Here is a 23,784-nt window from a genome sequence, read left to right as displayed (position 1 = left end):
ATAATTGTTGTACTGCACTGTGCTATTTGAAGAATGTCCTATACTCTCCAGCTCCAGTTACTATTAATACAAAAGTTACAGTGGTAAAATTACTATTTAGTAAACAACACTCAGGACGGTTATAACTAAATTATTTTAAGTTTTTGATAATTTTACACTACTTTAAGAGCAAGTATATCTAAGTTGTTTTGAGAATGCATTGTCAAATTTAAGAGTAATGTTTCACAGAGTAAACATAAACTGATTTGCTACATCTAGTAAGATCTATATTCATCATACTGGGGAGTTACCAACAGTACTGTAGTCACACATTATGTGACTGCAACTATTGAATAAATACTTGGAGAAAGGTGGAGGCAGATTGTGAGAAGAGAACTGCCTGGAACTTACAGATTTTAAGATAGGAGCAGGAGTCAGCTCTTAGACAAGACAGAGGGAAAATGCCATCAAGTTTTTGAAGTTAATATCAGAAAGCTGTTCATAATTTGCTTCTAAATAATCAAGGGAGTTAGACTGAGAAGGTAGGTGAATAGATGTGGGAATAAAGAAAACAAAGTCAGTCATAAGCTGGTTGTCTTTGAAGCTGGGTAACAGGTACATGGAGGTTCACTGTACTACCCTCCTTACTTTTGTAGTTTGAAAATTTCCACAATAATTTAAATTTAGAAGTTATTCACAAAGGTGTGTGTAACATACACATAACAGAAAAGCTACCTTACAAACCTAATAATGTAATGAATAAAATCCAAGTTGGAATTAACCTTGGCAGACCACTGAATTAATTCCATAGTTTCAATGAAAATACAAACAAAAAAGAACTTCACAGATGTAAAATGAGAAACGCCATTAACCTCACACCTGAATTAAATTCTTCAAGTTAGTTAATCCCCACAAGCATACTCACTAGGATGCAAAAGAAGGTTTCAGTCACTGTAGCTATATGCTGCTGCACACTAAAAGTCTCCAGTCAAAAGAAAGAGAGAAGCTGTGATCCCATTTGATGTCCAGAAAAGAGAGCAAAATAGAAGCAGTCACCTTAGAGATCTACCAAATAAAATCTCAAGATGGTTGCTCGTAATATATTAGAAAGAAATCTTGAACAATACAGATATTAAAACTCCCTAAGTTACTCTAATAAAAATAAGCAAGGATTTGAAGACTAAGCCAAACTGAATATCACTAAGAAAACTTAGATTTGCCATTTCTCCCAAATAAGAATCACTCTTTCAGCCCATTTCACCCTCACTAGTTTTCCCTATAAGCAAACCAGGCAGGAAAATAAGTTACTAAGTATACCAAAATTAATAGGCACATATCCACATCAATTATTTAGGCAAGACAGGATTTCACAGAGTTCGAAAAAATTTTTGTAAGTAAGTCAAAACATGTAGTGAAAGAAAAAATACATAGACTGAAAGAAACACATACTTGAGGGATAAATTGGACTTCATCAAAATTTAAAATTTTGTGCTTCAAAGGACACAATCAAGAAGCCAGAATAGGAGAAAATACTTGCAAATCATATACAGGTAAGGGCTTATATCCAGAATACGTAAAGACCTCTTTCAATTCAACTATAAAAAGACAAATAACCCAGTTAAAAATGGAAAAGGGGGATCTGCATAGCCATTTCTCCAAAGATGTATAAATGGCCAATAACATGAAAAGATGCTCATTATTAGTCATCAGGGAGATGCAAATCAACACAATGAGATACCACTTCACGTCTACCAAAATAGGTACAATTTATGTTTTTTTAAAAAAGGAAAATTAGTATTTGTGAGGTTGTAAAGAAATTGCATTCTTCATACACTGCTGGTGGGAAGATAAGATGGTGTAGCCACTTTAGAAAAACAGTTTTTCCTCAAAATGTAAAATTACCAGATGACCCAGCAATTTTCCTCCTAGGTATATAACAAGAGAAAACATATCCACACAAAAACGTGCATAGGAATACTCAAATTGGCACTGTTCATAATACCCAAAAAGTAGAAACAACACAAATGTCCATCAACGGATGAATGGATAAATAAAATGCAGTTTCTCCATTCCATGAGCTATTACCTGGCAATAACAAGGAAGTTCTGATACATGCTAAGACATGGATGAACCTTGAAGACATTACGCTAAGTGAAAGAAGCCAGTTACAAAAGACCACATATTTTATGATTCCACTTATATGAAATGTCCAGTATACAGATTGGCGGTTGCCTAGGGCTGGAGGGGTAGGGATGGGGAGTGACCACTAATGGGTATAGGATTTTGCGGTGATGGGGAGGAAAGGATGGTGATTAAAGTGTTCTAAAATTGACTGTGGTGACTGAACAACTCTGTATATACCAAAACCCACTGAACTATACAATTTAAATGGGTGAGTCCTATTGTTATGCGAAGTACATCTCACTAAAGCTGTAAAACATATATAAAGTGAAATGACAGAGTAATATTCCCAAATATGTCACATTCATGGGTTACACTGAAGCTATTTAATACTTGTCACCCCACAAAAACGCCATAAATGGATCCAAAAAAGCATTTAAAATGCAGGGTCACTCAGTGGTAAGATTAATGAAGTGGCCCAGCTGCGCTAGCTGCAGAGGACAGGAGACAACTGCAGTGACACCATACCCAAGTCCGTGTGCTGTGGGAAGCACTGCCACGCTGCTCCTTTAGTGCCACGACCTACTCTAAGGGCTTCACCTTTACTTTTTTCAAAACCATTTCTGAGGGTGCAGAGGAGAACAAAGATTACCTTGACCAAAGCCACATGACTAACAATTGGTGGTATGAAAATTCAAACCCAAAGTCTAACAGCAGAGCTTGCACTCTCAACTGATACAGTATTTCAGCCTCCCTTAATAAACAAAAAAGCTGATAAATAAAAAAGATCTCTAATTTGAAGGTGATCATCACCCTCCTCCAACATCGTTTCTGTACTACACAATTAGATTTACCATAGCCAGGTAACATAAACATATTTTAAATTAAGGCATGAAAACCTATCATTCACAACAAAATATCCACATTCTATTTACCTTCTGTATTACTGACTGTTGGCTCAGGAGTGATTCTCCCATCATGAATGCTAGGGCTTTCCTCATCAGCGTATATTACATGGTCATCTTCCCTATTTTCCGGCCACTGTGCCACCTCTCTTGTGTCTGTTGAGCAGCTACATACATCTTCATTCTTGTGGAAGTATCTTTGTAGCCATCCTGGCACAATATTCTTAACAGATTCTGTAACCCTGCTGAGAATGCCCTGTTGGGGGGAAAACATGTAAGGCAGTTTTAGAAATTTATCTTTTAAATAAGTACCTATTTAAAGAAAGCCATGCCAAGCAAAACACAACTGTTTACAACAAAGTTTCCTAAAAATCAGTTACGTGAGTTAATGTTGACGTAATGTATTGTACAAATTCTATACTTTATGAAATTCCTACTTTTTTCTTTCTTTCATATGCATATGTCCATGAGCCAATAGTTGTCCCGAATGGCCATATTATTCTAATCTTTAAAAAACTCCCACAGGTCTTCAACTAAGCAATATAAATTTTAGATTTAGTAATAAGATATGTACTAAAATGTTATAATCCCAGACAAAAGGCATCCATCTTGATCCCAGCATATTAAAAGAAGCAATAAATACCTTCAATAGCTTCCTCAAATATTTTATTGCACATTCTTTAAGAACAAAAATTTAGACAAATAAAAATGAGAATTTTTTTAAAAGGCAATAAGACAACTAATCCAACATAATAAACTCAAGAAATAATCTTAAGATTTTTTTTTTTGATGGTAAAATTTTGTTATATCAAATGTTGCCTGAAAACCAAGAATTTTATTACAGTAACTTTTAAAGGGAGAAAAAGATGTGGTATAACAACTACCAGCATTATTAACATTCATCAGAACAGACAGTGTTCTCAGCAGTTTCAACATATTATTCAATTTAATCCTCACAATAATCTTATGAAATTGGTTTTAACCGTGCCACTTTACAGATGAAGAGAGACAATGAAGTTAAGTAACTTGCCCAAGTACAAACACAACTGCTATGGTATATCTAGGATAGAGTAAAAGCATCGACTTAAGAGGTTGGTAGGCTGTACTATGATTTACTCTAGGTAAAAGAAGAATAACACTCTCTCCTACTATTACCTGATAGGGATTATAATGAAGATCAAATGAAGTAATGTGAAAGCACTTCACAACTTACTAAATATTAACAGAAACATACACTGATAATTTTATTACTAATGAGAAAAAAAGTTAGCAGAAACAAGCTCGGGTGAGGTAATCAGTTTTAGGCAACAATTCCCTTCACAGAATAGGATTTCAGAGAGAAAGCCATGGAAGGGAAAGAATGAATCAGCAGGTACAAAAAAAACAGTAAAGTTAAGGCAGAACACATAAACCTTGAAAGCAAACCCAAGACAAAGAGGCCTTGAAAAATTCTGTCAATAGTAAAGACGGAACACACCTCTGATATAAGCACTTGAGTAGTATTCTCCTGATTATCTGAAAAGCTGTAGGTAACAACTGGGAAAAAAGTAATTACTTTTCCTCCCATCAGAAACTCTGAACAGATCTACATTGTGTAAGATCTCTAACAACACACGAAGCCAGCAGCCCTAGAATACTCACTACTGAAAAACACAAATTCACTGTTCCCCTTTTCTATGCCAATGTTACACAGTATTAGTTTCTTTGGAAAGAAAGATTCTATACCTACTCCAAGATTTAATATTTATAAAAACATTCATGTTTATTATTTTGCTAATTATTTATATTTAAATATTTATTTACCCCCCCCCATATTCCAAAAGACTTGAAAGTGCTTTCAATATATAACACAGTTTAAATAAGTAAAAAAAAAAAAGACACACTTGATACAAAGCGATGTTAAGGCACTATAGCAAGAATTTAGAGTAAAATAAATCTTTCGTAGACTTCCTCTAAGGTGTTTAGCTACTAAAAGTATCAGAGGTTCCTGTGATCTCTACTCACTGAAGGAGGCAAGTACAGAACAACTTAAAATTAGCACCGTACTTAACCAAAGGTCACTTATGTGGCAGCATTAGGTATTGTGGAGAATAATCAGTAAAAATTGAACAGTCAAAATGGATAAAAAAAAAAAAAAGCTCCTTCGTTGAAACTCATGAATTTTGCTTGGAGACCTTCTCTTTTCTAACCTAAAATGTAACCAATTTATTTAGTCTCAGCCCAGAGCAGCTTAGTACAAAATTACAGTGAGAGGGCTTCCCTGGTGGTGCAGTGGTTAAGAATCCGCCTGCCAATGCAGGGGACACAGGTTCAAGCCCTGGTCCGGGAAGATCCCACATGCCGTGGAGCAACTAAGCCCGTGCGCCACAACTACTGAAGCCCGTGCACGTGGAGCCTGTGCTCTGCAACAAGAGAAGCCACCACAATGAGAAGTCCCCACACCACAGCAAAGGGTAGCCCCTGCTCGCCGGAACTAGAGAAGGCCCGCACGCAGCAACGAAGACCCAATGCAGCCAAAAATAAATAAATAACTATATTAAAAAAAAAAATTACAGTGAGAGAGAGGAATTACTAGTGGCACAATGAATGACAGCATGATGCACGTGACAACAAAATTAAATACAGATGCTAAAATTGACCTGGAACCGTTATTAAAAAGAAATATCCCCTCACTTCAATATGCCTCTATAGGGTAAATGACCCTAAGTCATCAAGAAAAGTTAAATTAAGCTCAGTATACCCTAGTCACTAGTGGTTCCCAAGATGTGGTCCCTTCACCATTTATATCTGCATTACCTAAGGCCCAATCCCAGCCCTACTAAATTCAGGAGATAGGGCTCACCTGTTTTCACAAGCCTTTCCAAGTGAATCTGATGTATGCTATAGTTTGAGAACCACCAATCTAATTAAAGAGATTAGGGGGCTTCCCTGGTGGCGCAGTGGTTGGGAGTCTGCCTGCCAGTGCAGGGGACGCGGGTTCGAGCCCTGGTCTGGGAGGATCCCACATGCCGCGGAGCAACTAGACCCGTGAGCCACAACTACTGAGCTTGCGCGTCTGGAGCCTGTGCTCCGCAGCAAGAGAGGCTGCGATAGTGAGAGGCCCGCGCACGGCGATTTAGAGTGGCCCCCACTCGCCTCACTAGAGAAAGCCCTCGCACAAAAACGAAGACCCAACACAGCCAAAAATAAAAAATTAAAATAAAAAAAAAAGAGATTAGGAAATTAGATACATTTCAGGAAATCACAATACATTTCAGGGAAAAAAATCCCTCTACAAGAGGTGAATAAAATTATGTATACTTAAATCTTAATGTTCAGTTATCTGGAAAACATACATGTGGAGTACTAGTCAGACAATAATTAAAATATATCATAATATTAAAATACTATTTAATGAATCAGAAAAACAAACCTTACAGTGGACTGTGCTGAATACAATGTGGATTAATAACTATTTCTCCAGCGTTTCCCAAACTTTAGCCATGATTTTTACCTGTACTGTTATTTAATGGTTTTCTTTCTATTTGTTTTATTTCTCTTAATAAACAGTTTTCCCTACACAATAAAATCTACCAAATCACAAATTTGATGCTGTACTGGTCTTCACTTGCGCTGCCCTGACACCGTTCCTGACTGGCTGTCTCAACAAACTGGCTTCTGGGCTGGCTCATGAGAGATTCTGGAGGATATCAGATATTAGAGGATGGGAGGAAAGAGAAGTTTTTCTTCCTGTGCTCCCTCTGCTCAAGCGCCCCTTCTCTAGAACTACAGCTCCAGCCAGGTAGCCCTTCCTCCACTCCAGTTACACAGTTTCTTCCCTTTTCCATCCAGCCCTAGGGATGGCAGCAGCTTCCCACTGTTGCTAGTCTCTGGGTATCCTGCTATCCCACATGTATTCCTTTAATCACCACCATATCTTTGAGTAGACTCTTTCTTAAAGATATTTCAGCTGAACCATCTGGAGAACTGTTTCCTGTTGGGTCCTTAGCGTACTTGTTAAATTTGTTTTCTAATTAACATGAAAAATAAAAAGTCAGTCCATGTATCAGTTAGATTCATCTGCTTTAGCAACAATGGAACACATATACCACACCTGCGGAAGCACTTACTATCCAGAAGTTACATCCAACTGTTATCTCTGTAAAACAGTACATAAACGGACCAGGAAAGAGGCTTACCCTGAAGAAAATTTTAAAATCTTATCTAGCTCACAGAGGTAAAAGGCAAACATTGCTTTTCTTCATTTAATTTATACTTATTGATCACATATTACATGTCAGGCAAGAACACTAGGGATAATAAACAGGGAACAGGTTCCTGCCCTCTTGGAGCTTAGATTCTAAGTTAGGGAGACAAAAGTATAACATGTAACACATGATATGGTGATTCAGTGCTATGGGCAACAATAAAGCAGGGAAGCAAAATGGGGATAGTTGTTTTATATATGCAAAGACCTGAAAAAAGTGAGAAATGAGCCATGTATATTTCTAGCAGAGAAGTATTACAGGCTGAGGAAGCAAAAGGTGCAAAGACTCAAATGTAGGAATGTCCTTGGCACATGCCATCCAAGCTTCTCGTAACGTTGTTAATAAATGCACTATCTGATAGACCTGAAATAACTATTTCGATCCTTCAAAATTCCCCTTTAATCATGTGTGTGCACGTACGTGTATCTGTGAGAATGTACGTGTAACCTTTTGTTCTGTGGCTCATCTAGTGACTATAAAAAAGCCTAAAAATGTGGTTCTCAAATTGGAGTCTTCAGACCAGCAGCCTTGGTGTCACCTAAGAGCATGTCAGAAATGCAAATTTGTTTTAACAAGCTCTTGAGGTGATTCTTACGCAAATTAAAGTTTGAGAACCACTGTACTAAAATCATCTAAAAACTCTGACAGGTTTCCCAATTAAGGCCATGATAAACATAACCCTGAGTATAAACTTAACTACAAAATAAACTGTTTCCAAGATTATCTCATCAAAGATGTCATACCATTATACCAACTTTCATAAGTACCTACTTTATAATATGAATTCTGAATATCAAATATAGAAAGAAGTAAACAGAAGTAAAACATAAAAGTCTACCTTTGAATCTCTTTTATTTCCAGTTAAAGACTTAACATGCTTATTTATAGTAAATAACCAACTACCAGATATTAGAAGTTAAAAAACTGTTAGGGAAAAGAAATCTCCTGATTATGCACAGAATAGGGTAGACTGAAGACGTAAGGGACCCTGTCTATCATATAGATTTGGAGAAGTACTTCCCTGGCGGGCAATTTTTATGAGTTTTGAAGTATTTCAGCCACTAATGGAAAACTGAGAAAAAGTGAAGGAAGCTAGAAAAGGGGAAAAATAGTTTTCTTATGGAAGAAAAGGTTCCTTTTACAATCACCAAAGAAGGTCTACCTTTTCAAGAGTTATTGAGATAATATGCCTCAGGTCTTTACAGGAATGGGGCAAATCAGCTTCCTATATGGACTTGAAGAAAGAATGTTTTGTGATATTAAAAATAAGCAAGCAAACAAACAAACCAACCTTGAGGGGGAAAGAGGTACACTGAGTAAAGGTCTACTAAGGAGTGAATACTCAAGTCCTACTTTACCAGAATAGCTTTCTCTCCACTTCCACAGGCTTCAGTGGTAAGCATAACTGCCATCATTATAACTTGATGTTTAAGTTTTCCTACAGAAAATCTTCTCTGATCCTCCAAGTCTAGACAGTCACTCACTTACATGCACCCATAGCACCCTGCACTTCCTACAGGCAATCTGTCATATGGGATGGTAATCACAGTCTATCACCTCCCCTGGAGGATCAGCTCTGTGAAGGTAGGCAACAGGTCTGTACGGTGCACAGATTAGCTGGTGCATGATTTTAATTTTCTACAGCTGCACTAGTCAACCAGCTTTTTATTCCCACATACGAATATGCTGTGGCAAGTTTCAAAAAAGGACATCAATAATCCTAGAACTCAAAAAAATAAATAATACATTTGCTTGGTATAATAGTTTCAGCTGAAACAAATATTATTTTTGTTGCCACACTAATAGTCCTTCCTCCAAAAAACAACTTGTGAAGTTAACCAAGAGCATGGGAAAATTGAACCATCCTCTGGAATGACAAATAACACAAAGCCAACTAAATGAAGAGAAGCAGAAAAGTAGTCAAAGGAAGAAAAATTAATGAAGGGCTTATTAGAAAAAGCAACAAAACAAATGGGGCATTAAAATCTTTAAAATACTCCTCGTAGCCAAAGCAAAGTCTACACCAGATGATCCTAAGTAACGAAGTTAAATTCAAGGATTACAGGAGTGAATCTTTAAACCTGGACTGGTTAAAATGATTGGATTTTTTTTCTCCTCAAGAACTAAGGGTTCTTCATTTGGCCAACATGGCAAAAACAAAACAAAAACAAAACCAAAAAACCCCACAACAAAAACGCTATCAAAATGTCACTGAGATCTAGTATAAATACTCAATTTGGGGGCCAGAAGTAAATTCAATTCAATACTATACACATATCAAGCACATCCAATTTGTAAGCTACTGTGAATGTATTAGCTTTTCAAATTACATTTAACCTGAGTTCAAGGGTTAATCAAAGAAGCTGAGGTGGGGCAAGGCTCTTCTACAATCCTAACTCAGAACTCATTTGTAATGGAACAAAAATTCTTTTCCTATATATCTTCTCACCAATTTGTAATATCATAATAACCAGAGACACCTCTCCTTATAAGTACTATACAGCCTTCCTTCTTCTTATATAATGCTCTCTATTCCTATTAGTTTACTTGACTTTTGACCTCAGTTCTATTCAACTGTTTTTTTGTTTGTTTTTTTGCTGCACCGCGCTGTGTCGCTTGCAGGATCTTAGTTCCCTGACCAGGGACTGAACCCAGGCCCTCAGCTGTGAAAGCACAGAGTCCTAACCACTAGACCACCAGGGAATTCCCTCAACTCGCCTTTCTTCACATTACCCTCTACTAAATAGTAGTATTCAGATTATAAAATCTCCTTTCTCATGTAAACTTTACGGGATTGCTAACTATAAATATCAAACATAACCCATCTTCAGTTTTAAGGTTCTGAAGCCCTATTCTCCCAGAATACACTGCTGTTTTGATTTCTGTCTGTTCTTTCGGCTGCCTTTATTTTGTTGAAGCTTGTCACTGACCCTTAGTTTTCTTCCAAGGGTCTGTGAACTCTCTCCTTACCCACTCAACTCCCGTGTCACTAGTTTCTCCACACTTTCTGGAAGTCTCACTTCATACAGATTCCTTAATCAGTTTTCCCCCTGCTCCATCCAAGCCCAAGTGAAGAACAAGGGCTAAGAACCCAAGACTTCACATGAGACTTAAAGAATATCTAATTATAAATATAAAAAATCTGAAACACTAAATAGTAAAAACCTAGATGCTATTCTAATCTTTCAGTTAGTTCCAGCTTTTTAATATATCCACTCTAACATTACTTATTTTAACAATGCATCTCTATTATAAAGTATTCAAATTCTAATGCAGTTATACTGAATCTAGTTTCAGTAACCTGAACTTAACCTAAGCTATTACTTGTCACGTTTTACAACCTACAGACAGTCATTTAGCAGCCAAGTTTCTCCTGACCACCCAGTCCAAACCTTTCCAGCCACGTAAAATCCATTCCTTATACTTTTCATTTCTCTTCTCAACATCAAGAGATTAACTCAAAAAAACATGAGCACAGGGATTTGCCTGGTGGCACAGTGGTTAAGAATCCGCCTGCTGATGCAGGGGACACGGGTTTGAGTCCTAGTCTGGGAAGATCCCACATGCTGTGGAACAACTAAGCCCATGTGCCACAACTACTGAGCCTGTGCTCTAGAGCCCACAAGGCACAACTACTGAGCCTGCACTCCGCAACAAAGAGAAGCCACCGCAATGAAGAGTAGCCCCCGCTCGCTGCAACGAAGACCCAATGCAGCCAAAAATAAAATTAATTAATTAATTAAAAAAAAACAAAAAACATGAGCATAAAAGTTATTGTAGCTAAGAAAATTTTAAATTACAACTGGCCACAATTTTCAACGTCCTTTAAGACTCTAACACTAATTCAGGAAGGAGAAACATGACCTGGCTTAGTCTCTTAATTTTAGAAATCTACATTATAGAGGTGGTATTAATAGATAATTAACAGTAATCAAACAACAAGGACAAGAAAAGGAGTCCCTAAGAGACCTTTCAAACTAGACACAATAAAAGCCTAAAGCAATTTAATCCACTAAAAGTTATCTACAAGATATTGCCACTTGTCTTTCACAATCTGTTTGAAAACTGGGTGTAAAAGTTTATTCCTTAAGTCACAAGCAAACGGGCAGGGAAAGTGAAATATCTTTAGACAGAAGAGGCGTTCTACCATCCTTTTTCCAATAGTAAACACAGTAAATTGTATCTGGTGGCAAGACTTTCAACTGGGCTTAGCAACACAGAAGAATCCTTTAAAAATATATTACAGAGAGAGCGGAGTTAAGATGGCATACTAGGAGGACGCGGAATTCGCGTCTCCTCACCACTAGGGCACCTACTAGGCACCAGTGGGGGACCACGGACACGGGAGGAATCCCCAGCGACCAGGTAGGACGGGGGGCATGGGGGGAGTGAAGGGGGAGGAGAAGTGGAGGCGGGACAGGACTGGCGCCCCTGAGGGGCGGCTGGGGGAGGGGAAGGGCTCCCACGCCCGAAGGGGGAAATTGGGGAACCACTGGGAGGGCAGAGGATCAAAAGGGAGCGTGGCCAGGTTTCCCTGCCCACTTGGGCCCCCGGGAGCCTGCTGAGATCCCAGGCCTGATCCTCTGCCCACTGAGGGCCCCTCAGCACGGGTCCTGAGGGAGTGGGAGGGAGGGAAGGGGGAGCAAAAGTAAAGGCTGGAACTCCGGGACCGGCACCCCTGAGGTGTGGCTAGAGGAAGGGAGGAGTTCCTACAGCAGCAGGACCCACCCCGGTTACGGGTCCAGTGGCTACGGGGGAGACGGTGGGAGAGGGGCACAAAGGAACAGAAGGGAACGGGGCCAGGGCCTTCCCTGTCCATTTGGGCGCCAGGACGCCTGTTGGGCTCCCAGGCCTAATCCTCTACCCTCGGAGCCTCCCTCCTGCCGTGCAGAGCCCAAGCCCCGCCCCTGCACCCCTCACCCAGGGCCCCACCTCTACACTCGGAGACTCCCTCTGAGACCCCCTCCAACGCACTGGGCCTAAACCCCTCCCACACACCCTCACCCAGGGCCCTAGGAACGCCACACTCTGGAGGCTCTCCTTTGGAGGTGATGCCTCACCCCTTCCGAGCAGGTCCTAAGCAGAAGCCCCACCCCACGCTTGAACAGTCACCCGGCCGAGGCCCCGCCCAATGCTAAACCACGCTCCTGACTCAGTTCCACCCCCGCCTAAACTCCACCAAGCTTTTTTTGACTCCCATAGCCAAGGCTTTTTTATTTTCTTTTTTCCTCTTTTAGATTGGGGTTGTGTTTTACCTTGTTGATTCACTGTTCCGATTCTTTTATATTTTTATTTTCCCAAATAAATCTTTTACTTTTCTAATTTTATTTTATTCTTTATACTTTGTTATTGTTCTCTCCTTTTGGCTTGTTTCCGCCCCCCCCTTTTTTTTTCTTTTTTCTGTTGTGGTTTTATTTTACCTTGTTGCAGTTGTTTCAACTACAGTTTTATTTTTCCTAATATATTTTTTAATCTTTCTAATTTTATTTTCTTTTTTATTCTTTGATACTGTACTGCTCCTTTTTTTCTTTTTCTTTTTTACCGTGCCACAAAGCTTGCAGGATCTTGGTTCCCAGGCCAGAGGTTAGGGCCAAGCTCCTGTGGTGGGAGCTCTGAGTCCAAACCACTGGACTAACAGAGAACCTCAGACACCAGGGAATATCAATCGGAGTGAGGCCTCCCAGAAGTCCTCATCTCAGCACCAAGAACTGGTTCTATCCAACTGCCTGCAAACTCAAGCGCTAGATGTCTCAGGCCAAACAACCAGTAGGACAGGAATACAGCACCACCCAAAAAAAAAAAAGAAACGACTAAAAAATATATTACAGACTAAGGAGCAAGGTAAAAACCTACAAGACCAAATAAATGAACACAAAATAGGCAACCAACCCAAAAAAAAATTCAGAGTAACGACAGTAAAGATGATCCAAAATCTTGGAAACAGAATGGAGAAAATACAAGACACACTTAACAGGGGTCTAGAAGAACTAAAGAGCAAACAAACAGTGATGAACAACACAATAAATGAAATTAAAAATTCTCTAGAAGGAACCAATAGCAGAAAAACTAAGGCAGAAGAACGGATAAGTGACCCGGAAGATAAAAGAGCGGAAATAACTACCGCAGTGCAGAATTTAAAAAAAAAGAATGAAAAGAATTGAGGACAGTCTCAGAGAACTCTGGGACCACACTAAACGAACCAACATTCAAACTACAGAGGTCCCAGAAGAAGAAAATAAAGGGTCTGAGAAAATATTTCAAGAGATTATAGTTGAAAATTTCCCTAACATGGGAAAGGAAATAGTCAATCAAGTCCAGGAAGCACAGAGTCCCATACAGGATAAATCCAAGAAGAAGCACGCCAAGACACATATTAATCAAACTATCAAAAATTAAATACAAAGAAAAAATATTAACAGCAGCAAGGGAAAAGCAACAAATAACATACAAGGGAATCCCCATAAGGTTAACAGCTGATCTTTCAGCAGAAACTCTGCAAGCCACAAGGGAGTGGCAGGACATATTTAAAGTGATGAAAGGGAAAAACCTACAACCAAGATTACTCTACCCAGCAAGGATCTCATTCAGATTCGACAGAGAAATTAAAACCTTTACAGATAAGCAAGTTAAGAGAATTCACCACCACCAAACCAGCTCTACAACAAATGCTAAAGGAACTTCTCTACGCAGGAATCACGAGAGAAGGAAAAGACCTACAAAAACAAACCCAAAACATTAAGAACATGGTAACAGGAACATACATATCGATAATCTCCTTAAATGTAAATGGATTAAATGCTCCAACCAAAAGACATAGACTGGCTGAAAGGATACAAAAACAAGACCCATACATATGCTGTCTACAAAAGACCCACTTCAGACCTAGGGACCCATACAGACTGAAAGTGAGGGGATGGAAAAAGATATTCCATGCAAATGGAAATCAAAAGAAAGCTGGAGTAGCAATTCTCATATCAGACAAAATAGACTTTAAAATAAAGACCATTACAAGACACAAAGAAGGATACAACATAATGATCAAGGGATCAATCCAAGAAGAAGATAAACAACTGTAAACATTTATGCACCCAACACAGGAGCACCTCAATACATAAGGCAAATGCTAACAGCCATAAAAGGGGAAATCGACAGTAACACAATAACAGTAGGGGACTTTAACACCCCACTTTCACCAATGGATAGATCAACCAAAATGAAAATAAGTAAGGAAACACAGGCTTTAAATGATACATTAACCAAGATGGACTTAATTGATATTTATAGGACATTCCATCCAAAAACAACAGAATACACTTTCTTCTCAAGTGCTCATGGAACATTCTCCAGGATAGATCATATCTTGGGTCACAAAGCAAGCCTTGGTAAATTTAAGAAAACTGAAATCATATCAAATTTCTCTTCTGACCACAATGCTATGAGACTAGTTATCAATAAAAGGAAAAAAACTGTAAAAAACACAAACACATGGAGGCTAAACAACACACTACTAAATAACCAAGAGATCACTGAAGAAATCACAGGAAATCAAAAATACCTAGAAACAAATGACAAGGAAAACACGACAACCCAAAACCTATGGGATGCAGCAAAAGCAGTTCTAAGAGGGAAGTTTATAGCAATACAAGCCTACCTCAAGAAACAAGAAAAATCTCAAATAAACAACCTAACCTTACACCTAAAGCAATTAAAGAAAGAAGAACAAAAACACCCCAAAGTTAGCAGAAGGAAAGAAATCAGAGATCAGATAAGAAATAAATGAAAAAGAAATGAAGGAAACGATAGCAAAGATCAATAAAACTAAAAGCTGGTTCTTTGAGAAGATAAACAAAATTGATAAACCATTAGCCAGACTCATCAAGAAGAAAAAGGGAGAAGACTCAAATCAATAGAATTAGAAATGAAAGAGGGGAAGTAACAACTGACACTGCAGAAATACAAAGGATCATGAGAGATTACTACAAGCAACTATATGCCAATAAAATGGACAACCTGGAATTCTTAGAAAAGCACAACCTTCTGAAACTGAACCAGGAAGAAATAGAAAATATAAACAAAGCAATCACAAGCACTGAAATTGGAACTGTGATTAAAAATCTTCCAACAGACAACAGCCCAGGACTAGATGGCTTCACAGGCAAAGTCTATCAAACATTTAGAGAAGAGCTAACACGTATCCTTCTCAAACTCTTCCAAAATATAGCAGAGGGAGGAACACTCCCAAACTCATTCTATGAGTCCACCATCACCCTGATACTAAAACCAGACAAAGATGTCACAAAGAAAGAAAACTACAGGCCAGTATCTCTGATGAACACAGATGCAAAAATCATCAACAAAATACTAGCAAACAGGACCCAGCAGCACATTAAAGGATCATACACCATGATCAAGTGGAGTTTGTCCCAGGAATGCAAGGATTCTTCAGTATACGAAAATCAATCAATGTGATACAGCATATTAACATACTGAAGGATAAAAACCATACGATCATCTCAATAGATGCAGAAAAAGCTTTTCACAAAATTCAAAACCCATTTATGATAAAAACTCTCCAGAAAGTAGGCATAAAGGGAACCTACGTCAACATAATAAAGGCCATATATGACAAACCCACAGCCAACACTGTTCTCAAGGATGAAACACTGAAACCATTTCCTCTAAGATCAAGAACAAGACAAGGTTGCCCACTCTCACCACTATTATTCAACATAGTTTTGGAAGTTTTAGCCACAGCAATCAGAGACAAAAAAGAAATAAAAGAAATCCAAATTGGAAAAGAAGAAGTAAAACTGTCACTGTTTGCAGATGACATGACACTATACATAGAGATTCCTGAAGATGCTACCAGAAAACTACTAGAGCTAATCAATGAATATGGTAGAGTAGCAGGATACAAAATTAAAGCACAGGGGCTTCCCTGGTGGCACAGTGGTTAAGAACCTGCCTGCCAATGTAGGGAACACGGGTTCGAGCCCTGGTCTGGGAAGATCCCACATGCTGCGGACCAACTAAGCCTCTGCATCACAACTACTGAGCCTGTACTCTAGAGCCCGTGCTCTGCAACAAGAGAAGCCACCGCAATGAGAAGCCCGTGCACCACAATGAAGAGTAGCCTCCACTCGCCCCAACTAGAGAAAGCCCGTGTGCAGCAATGAAGACCTAACACAGCCAAAAATATAAATAAATTAATTTTTAAAAATTAATGCACAGAATCTCTTGCATTCCTATACAGTAATGCTGAAAAATCTGAAAGAGAAATTAAGGAAACACTCCCATTTACCACTGCAACAAAAAGAATAAACTACCTAGGAATAAACCTACCTAAGGAGATAAGAGACCTGTATGCAGAAAACTATAAGAACTGATGAAAAAAATTAAAGATGATACAAACAGATGGAGAGATATACCATGTTCTTGGATTGGAAGAATCAACATTGTGAAAATGACTATACTATCCAAAACAACCTACAGATTCAATGCAATCCCTATCAAACTACCACTAGCATTTTTCACAGAACTAGAACAAAAAATTTCACAATTTGTATGGAAACACAAAAGACCCCGAATAGCCAAAACAATCTTGAGAAAGAAAAAACGGAGCTGGAGGAATCAGGCTCCCTGACTTCAGACTATACTACAAAGCTACAGTAATCAAGACAGTCTGGTACTGGCACAAAAACAGAAATATAGATCGAAGGAACAGGATAGAAAGCCCAGAGATAAACCCACGCACATATGGTCACCTTATCTTTGATAAAGGAGACAAGAGTATACAATGGAGAAAAGACAGCCTCTTCAATAAGTGGTGCTGGGAAAACTGGACAGCTACACGTAAAAGAAGGAAATTAGAACATTTCCTAACACCATACACAAAAATAAACTCAAAATGGATTAAAGACCTAAATATAAGGCCAGACACTATAAAACCGTTAAAGGCAAACATAGGCAGAACATTCTATGATATAAATCACAGCAAGATCCTTTTTGACCCACCTCCTAGAGAAACGGAAATAAAACCAAAAATCAACAAATGGGACCTAATGAAACTTAAAAGCTTTTGCACAGCAAAGGAGACCATAAACAGGATGAAGACAGCCCTCAGAATGGGAGAAAATATTTGCAAGTGAAGCAACTGACAAAGGACTAATCTCCAAAATATACAAGCAGCTCATGCAGCTCAATATCAAAAAAACAACAACCCAATCCAAAAATGGGCAGAAGACCTAAATAGACATTTCTCCAAAGAAGATATAGATTGTCAACAAACACATGAAAGGATGCTCAACATCACTAATCATTAGAGAAATGCAAATCAAAACTACAACGAGGTAGCACCTCACACCAGTCAGAATGGCCATCATCAAAAAATCTACAAACAATAAATGCTGGAGAGGATGTGGAGAAAACGGAACCCTCTTGCACTGTTGGTGGGAATGTAAATTGATACAGCCACTATGGAGAACAGTATGGAGGTTCCTTAAAAAACTAAAAGTAGAGCTACCATATGACCCCGCAATCCCACTACTGGGCATATACCCTGAGAAAACCATAATTCAAAAAGAGTTATGTACCACAGTGTTCATTGCAGCACTATTTACAATAGCCAGGACATGGAAGCAACGTAATTGTCCACTGACAGATGAATGGATAAAGAAGATGTGGCACATATATACAATGGAATATTACTCAGCCATAAAAAGAAATGAAATTGAGTTATCTGTAGTCAGGTGGATGGACCTAGAGTCTGTCTTACAGAGTGAAGTAAGTCAGAAAGAGAAAAACAAATACCGTATGCTAACATATATACATGGAATCTAAAAAAAAAAAAGGCTCTGATGAACCTAGGGGCAGGACAGGAATAAAGATGCAGATGTAGAGAATGGACTTGAGGACACGTGGAGGGGGAAGGGGAAGCTGGGACGAAGTGAGAGAGTGGCATGGACATATATACACTACCAAATGTAAAACAGATAGCTAGTGGGAAGCAGCCACATAGCACAGGGAAATCAGTTTGGTGCTTTGCGACCACCTAGAGGGGTGGGATAGGGAGGGTGGGAGGGAGGCACAAGAGGGAGGGGATATGGGGATATATGTATACATATAGATGATTCACCTTGTTATACAGCAGAAACTAACACAACATTGTAAAGCAATTATAGTCCAGTAAAGATCTTAAAAAAACCAAAAACAGATATCTGAAAGAGAAATATATATATATATATATATATATATATATATATATATATATATATATATATATAAAACAACCATGACCATTAGCCAAGTAGCTGCAAATAAAACATTTTTGAAAATACAAGGTCATCACAACTTTCCAATAATATTCTGTGCCTAATGAAATGGTTTTAATTAGTGACATCAGACCATTTTACTTCAAGTAATAGGTAATTGCCTCATCAAAGGACTTTCCAGGAAATGGAGACACCTGGGCTTTTTTGTCATTATCTGAAAAACTGGTGAGTAAATTGATAAACTATCACACACAAGGGCCTCTCATCACAAACAAAAAAACCTACTATGCATTAAATAATTTAACACTTGGATTTATTTTCCTATACACTTAAATGACTGGCATTTCTATGAGGAACATGTTAAAAATAATGTATTTTTATGTAGTTTAAGGTAGTTTAAAGGTTTGGCCTCATCACTCAGAAAACAAGTTTTTAAATCTAGTACAAACCTATAAAAGACTGAACTTTGGTAAAGAAAAATACCTCTACTAAGAGGCAGCAAAATTCAGATACAATAAAACATTTAAATCAAAAGGTTCTACTTAATCACAACAATTTCAAATGAGTCCTTACTCTATATGCCAGGCTCTGTTCTAAGAGCTTTCCTTATATTATCTCATTTAACCCCTCCCAACAATTTCCACTTTACAGATGAGTAAATTAAGCAGAGAGAACTTGTCCAAGTTCTGGCAGAATAGGGACTCAAACCCAGAGGCTCTGACTGTATTACAGCACATTTTTTTCCTATCAACTATTTCCATTTCTATTCACTAACCATATTAATTAAACATCTAGGATAAAGCAAAGATAAAAGTCCAAACTACTCAGTGACTTCTGGAATGAGTTAAGTATTCAGCCATTAAATATCCCTCCTTTTCAAAACTGAGAACACTCTTTTGCCATCAGAATCCAAGCAGGACATAGTTATTCGGGACAAAGTATCATATAGAAGCTACCAAAACAACAAAAAAACTACACTATCACATAAACCAAGATTAGGCAAACCATGGTCTGTGGGCCAAATTCAGCCCTCAGCCTGTTTTCATACAGGTGGCAAGCTAAGAATGATTTTTACATTTTTTAAAGGGTTATAAAAACAAAACAAAGAACCTGCAGCAACAAAACCTAAAATATGTACTATATGGTCCTTTACAGAAAACGTTTGCAGACTCCTGATTTAAGCTACTGAATAGATAAAGGGGTTTCCTCCCCCCCTTTTTTGAAAATAGCTAAATGCAGAAACTGACTTGTAAGACAAACTGCATCTAGGAAGATAAAATGAGTGGATTCCCTTAGCTCCAAACCAGAAGACAAAACCTCTGAAGCACACCCCCCAAAAAAGGGCAAAAATAAGTAGTTCCCTTCTCACCAGGAGGTGGCAGTAGATTCTTCCAGAGGCAAGGTTCTGGTTTGCCCATGGGCTCAAGTTTTTTGTGGTGGCTATTAAGAAAAGCAGCTTGACCTCTCCAGAGCTGACTTTCTGGGCCTGACAATCTGCACAAAAAGGAAAGGGGAAAGGAGACTGAACAGGTGACAAGAACTAAGCACATTCTCTTTACTGACCTGTTCACTCCCACTAGAAAAATGATACCATTTCCTAAATGCATCTGGGCTAAGAGTTAGGGGGTAGGAAAGAAGGCAAGTGAAAATGATCAACTTAATCATTTGGTGCTGTTCTTCATTTTTGCTTCTACAATTCTTAAGTTACTACCCTTCAGTTAGTTGAATAAGACAATGGATTTTTGTCTCCACAACTTGAAGCAAGATGCCATTTTAAAGATCAGAAGTTAATAGGAAAAAAATGTGAACTTTAGGTATACCTCAGCAGAGCTAAACCAGAATAAGTCAAAACAGGAAATTACAAGTCAGTTGAACACATGCGAAAGTCGCAGGTACTGCGTGACTACACAAGCCAGTTGGCCTGACAAGCAATGGCAAACATCCATTAACTAACAGTGCCAGATCGCTCATTCTTCTTTCAAGCCTCTACTACACAACCCAAAAGCTTCATTTTTGCCCAGAAACCACTGGACATTTAATCAAAATACATGAGTACAAAACATGCCGTGTCATGAAGCTCCTTGCTATTCATGATGACTCAGCAGTTGCTGCAAAACAGAGGGGTGACAGCCTAGGATAGCTGACAGCAACCAGGGAGTCTACAAGTTCACAAAAGTTCCAGTAAGGATTAAAGAAAGTCCTTATTTTAAGATTTTTTTTTTAATCCTTAAAGTATTCTTTTGTATATTCCTGGATACTTTTCTTTGGTAGTATCTGCCAATATTAATACCTGCAGTGTTGATTAAGAAACCCCCAAACACCTTTGATCCAATTCAAAAGCTAAAAATGTACTTTCTTTTTCAATTAAATGGGTGGGGCAAAAAGCTGAAAGTACTTTAGATAGGGGGAAATGATAAACTATCAGGCTTTAAAACAAAACCACACAGTCTGAAATCATACCAGCTCTATGACAATTTGGATCATAGGTGTTACGTTGTTAAGGCATCATCTCCCCGAAATTAGATTTTTATCTAAGTACATTTAAAAATAAGGTGTGATTTTTGGCTTTTGCCACTCAGAATATATGAGCTCCTTTCCAGACCATCCAATATTCTGTATTTACAAATTCGTTTTTTTATGTAGTAACTTTCTTTTGAGGAGATCTAGGAAAGCACTCAAAGACATTTATTCTTCAGGAAAAACAGAAAGCATGTGTGTTTAACTTCCACTCAACCAAAGGATTAGGTTAAATGGCCAGGCTTGTGACCTGAATTCTAATCTTAAATCTGCCTGCAAGTACCCCTGCTCCTCACAAAGGAATCTGAAAACCAAGCTCTTTTGGTATATATCCGGGGGAAAACCGGTGGGAGGTAAAAGTAAGGCCAAGACCTGTAACCGTAAGTAGAGAGCTACCTAATATTACAGACCACAATTTTTACTATTAAGAAATTTCTCTGAAATCTTTTAAAATTCTGTTTTTAATGATACAATTTAACACCAGCACCAAACATGTTAAAGTGTTCAATATTCATCATCATCCAGAATAAGGCAATCTAGGAAGTCTACCCTTAACAGTAAGCGACAAGTTATCAGACCCTTTTGCTATACCTTTGTGTTTTTTATAGGTTTAAGACCCACACTTACTTCTACCTTAGTATCCCTGAAAAGTGTTATAAGTGACTTTTATTAGAATATTCTTAACATATTCCTACTCAATCCCCATAACAAGTAAAATTTTTAAAACGGAGTTGTCTCAGAATCAAATGTCTCAGTTACAATTAGGATAAACTCCTTTTCATAATTTCAAACACCCACGAGTGCACAGGGTGCTTAGATTATAAGACCACCAACATTCCTGGAGTGTCAAAAGTACCTAAACTTCTAGAATACGCCCCGTAACATTAAAATAGTTTGTGCGTGAGATCAGAACTGGAGTCCCGGTCAGCTGTGCAGAATGGCCAATTCCAGCTTCCAAAATAAAAGGCGGGGGGGTGGGGTGGCGGGGGGGGGGATTGGACAAAAGTGGGGAGGAAAGAGTCTCGCGACGGAAAAGAGACGTAAGTGTGGAGAGGGACTTTCAAAATGCCCCAGTGCCACTAACTATAAGCCGGTTAAGAAACAAACAAACAAACAAACAAAACAAAATCGAAGCCAGTGCTCTCAGATCGGGGAGGGACACCGGGAGATGGAGAATTAATTAATCGCGTTGTAAGTTATTCCACTTTCCGCGCTAACAGCGCCCCCGACAACCCCCGGGTGCCCCGGAGGCAGATTCCTCCGGGCAGCCCCCTCCCCACACACGCTGAGACGCGGGAGACTAGCAAACAGCAGACGTAGGGGCCTCCAGCCACATCTTTTTCCTTCTCCCTCGAGAGGACGTGAGTAATACCCCCAAACCCCCAATCCCCGCCAAAAAACGGAAGAATTCTAGGCCCAGCGTGGCCTAGGATTTCTGTTCCCGCCCTGCGCCGGTCGGGGGAAAGCCCCTGGCGGAGCGGGCTGGGGAGAGGCGGCCGAACCACACGTGTGCGCCGCAGGATTGGCCCGTCTCAGCCCACTTCCCGTCGCCGCCCCAGCGGCCAGAGCTCCCGCCGCCTCGCTTGGGCCTCCGCTCAGGCCCTCCCGTCCGCTCCACGTGGGGCGCCGGGGCCCCTCGCCGCCCGTCCACTCCCGCCCAGTTCCCGACCCGCTAGGCCCCCACGGCGCCGGGGTCCCGTACCTGGTGCTGTTGTCGCCCCTGCTGGTAAGGTTTAATTGGCCCCTGGTGGCAACGCCGAGTCCGGATCTTGCCGCCACCGCCCCCTCCTATGCCTCCAGCTCCCGAGGCCATGGCGTGAGCCTCCGCGGCTTCCCCCTCCGGGGCGGGAGAGGCAGAGACGGCCTTAGAGCCCCCCCCGCCCGGCCCCAGCCCAAAAGTACGCACGCGCTGCCCACACAGCGGGGCACAGGCACACCGGGAATCGCGGGGCTGCGAGCAGGAGCGGAGAGAGAACGCGCGCTGGCGGCAGGGAAGGGGGTGGCGGCGACAGAGGCCGAGGAGCTGGCTCCGGTCCGGCAGCCTCCCGCGGACCCCCGCCTCTGTGTATGTCACCGTCTCTATGGAGATTGCCCCGCAGAGGACACTGCGAGCGGCTCCAGGCGCTGCTTAGGCCTAACTCGACCGCCGGCTGATGGGGATTCTTCTTCCGTCGCCCTAGCCGTAGCTGCCGCAGTTGAAGCCGCCGGCGCCGCCCGCCTACCCCTCCCCTTTGCGCACAGCGCCCGCCCAGCCGTCGTCGTCGTCCCTGCAGTCGCCGCTGTTGCGTCTATTGCCGCTGCTAAAGCCGCCGCTGCTAAAGCCGCCGCTGCAGTTGTGAGCCAGAAGGTCGTCACTCGTCAGCGCCCGACGAGTTTGCATCATCACGCTGCGACCGGGTGATAGGCAAGGAGGAAGGAAGGGCGGGTCGAGCCCGCTCTCTCTGCTGCGCAGGCCGCTGGGAAATGTAGTTCAGCGGAAGAAGGCGAATTCCCAGGACGCGGAAGGAGATGGGCGGTTCGCCGCAGAGGCACAAAGCCAGGGGTTCCGTTCGACTTATTGCTCTGCGCTGCAAACGTAGACTTCGGAAGAGGCATTTAGCACAAAAAGAGTAACCTCCTTCCCGGTCTCCATCTCCCCGTGGTTGGTAAAGCGGGCAGAAAGTGAGCAGATCGTAAAATCACAGACAGAAGCTAACAATACCTTATAAAAAGAAAAAAACTGGTTGAAAAGACAATGTCCATGAT

The 23,784-nt window shown here is 40.2% G+C and overlaps 1 protein-coding gene across 4 annotated transcripts in view; it reads right to left on the bottom strand.

The window, feature by feature from the left end:
- Positions 1 to 23,389, bottom strand: part of NUP153 (nucleoporin 153) — a 75,015-nt gene extending 51,626 nt beyond the window's left edge. The window contains exons 1-3 of one of the 4 annotated variants that reach the window (XM_057554496.1): positions 22,742 to 22,877; positions 19,892 to 20,016; positions 3,036 to 3,261 (exon numbers count right to left, since the gene is read on the bottom strand). Coding sequence is in view for 2 of the 4 variants with exons in the window: in XM_057554494.1 (XP_057410477.1) it covers positions 3,036 to 3,261; positions 22,742 to 22,852 (337 nt within the window). In the remaining 2 variants the exon portion in view is untranslated. Of the gene's footprint in view, positions 1 to 3,035; positions 3,262 to 19,891; positions 20,017 to 22,741 lie in introns of all 4 variants that reach the window. The other 3 variants (XM_057554494.1, XM_007197167.3, XM_057554495.1) reach the window with 3 other exon arrangements.
- Between the last annotated feature and the right edge of the window lie 395 nt (positions 23,390 to 23,784).

This window comes from Balaenoptera acutorostrata, chromosome 10 (genome assembly GCF_949987535.1).
Source record: "Balaenoptera acutorostrata chromosome 10, mBalAcu1.1, whole genome shotgun sequence".
Taxonomy (NCBI): Eukaryota; Metazoa; Chordata; class Mammalia; order Artiodactyla; family Balaenopteridae; genus Balaenoptera; species Balaenoptera acutorostrata.
The sequence above is the reverse complement of the archived record's forward strand: the minus strand, read 5'-3'. Positions and strand labels throughout refer to the sequence as shown.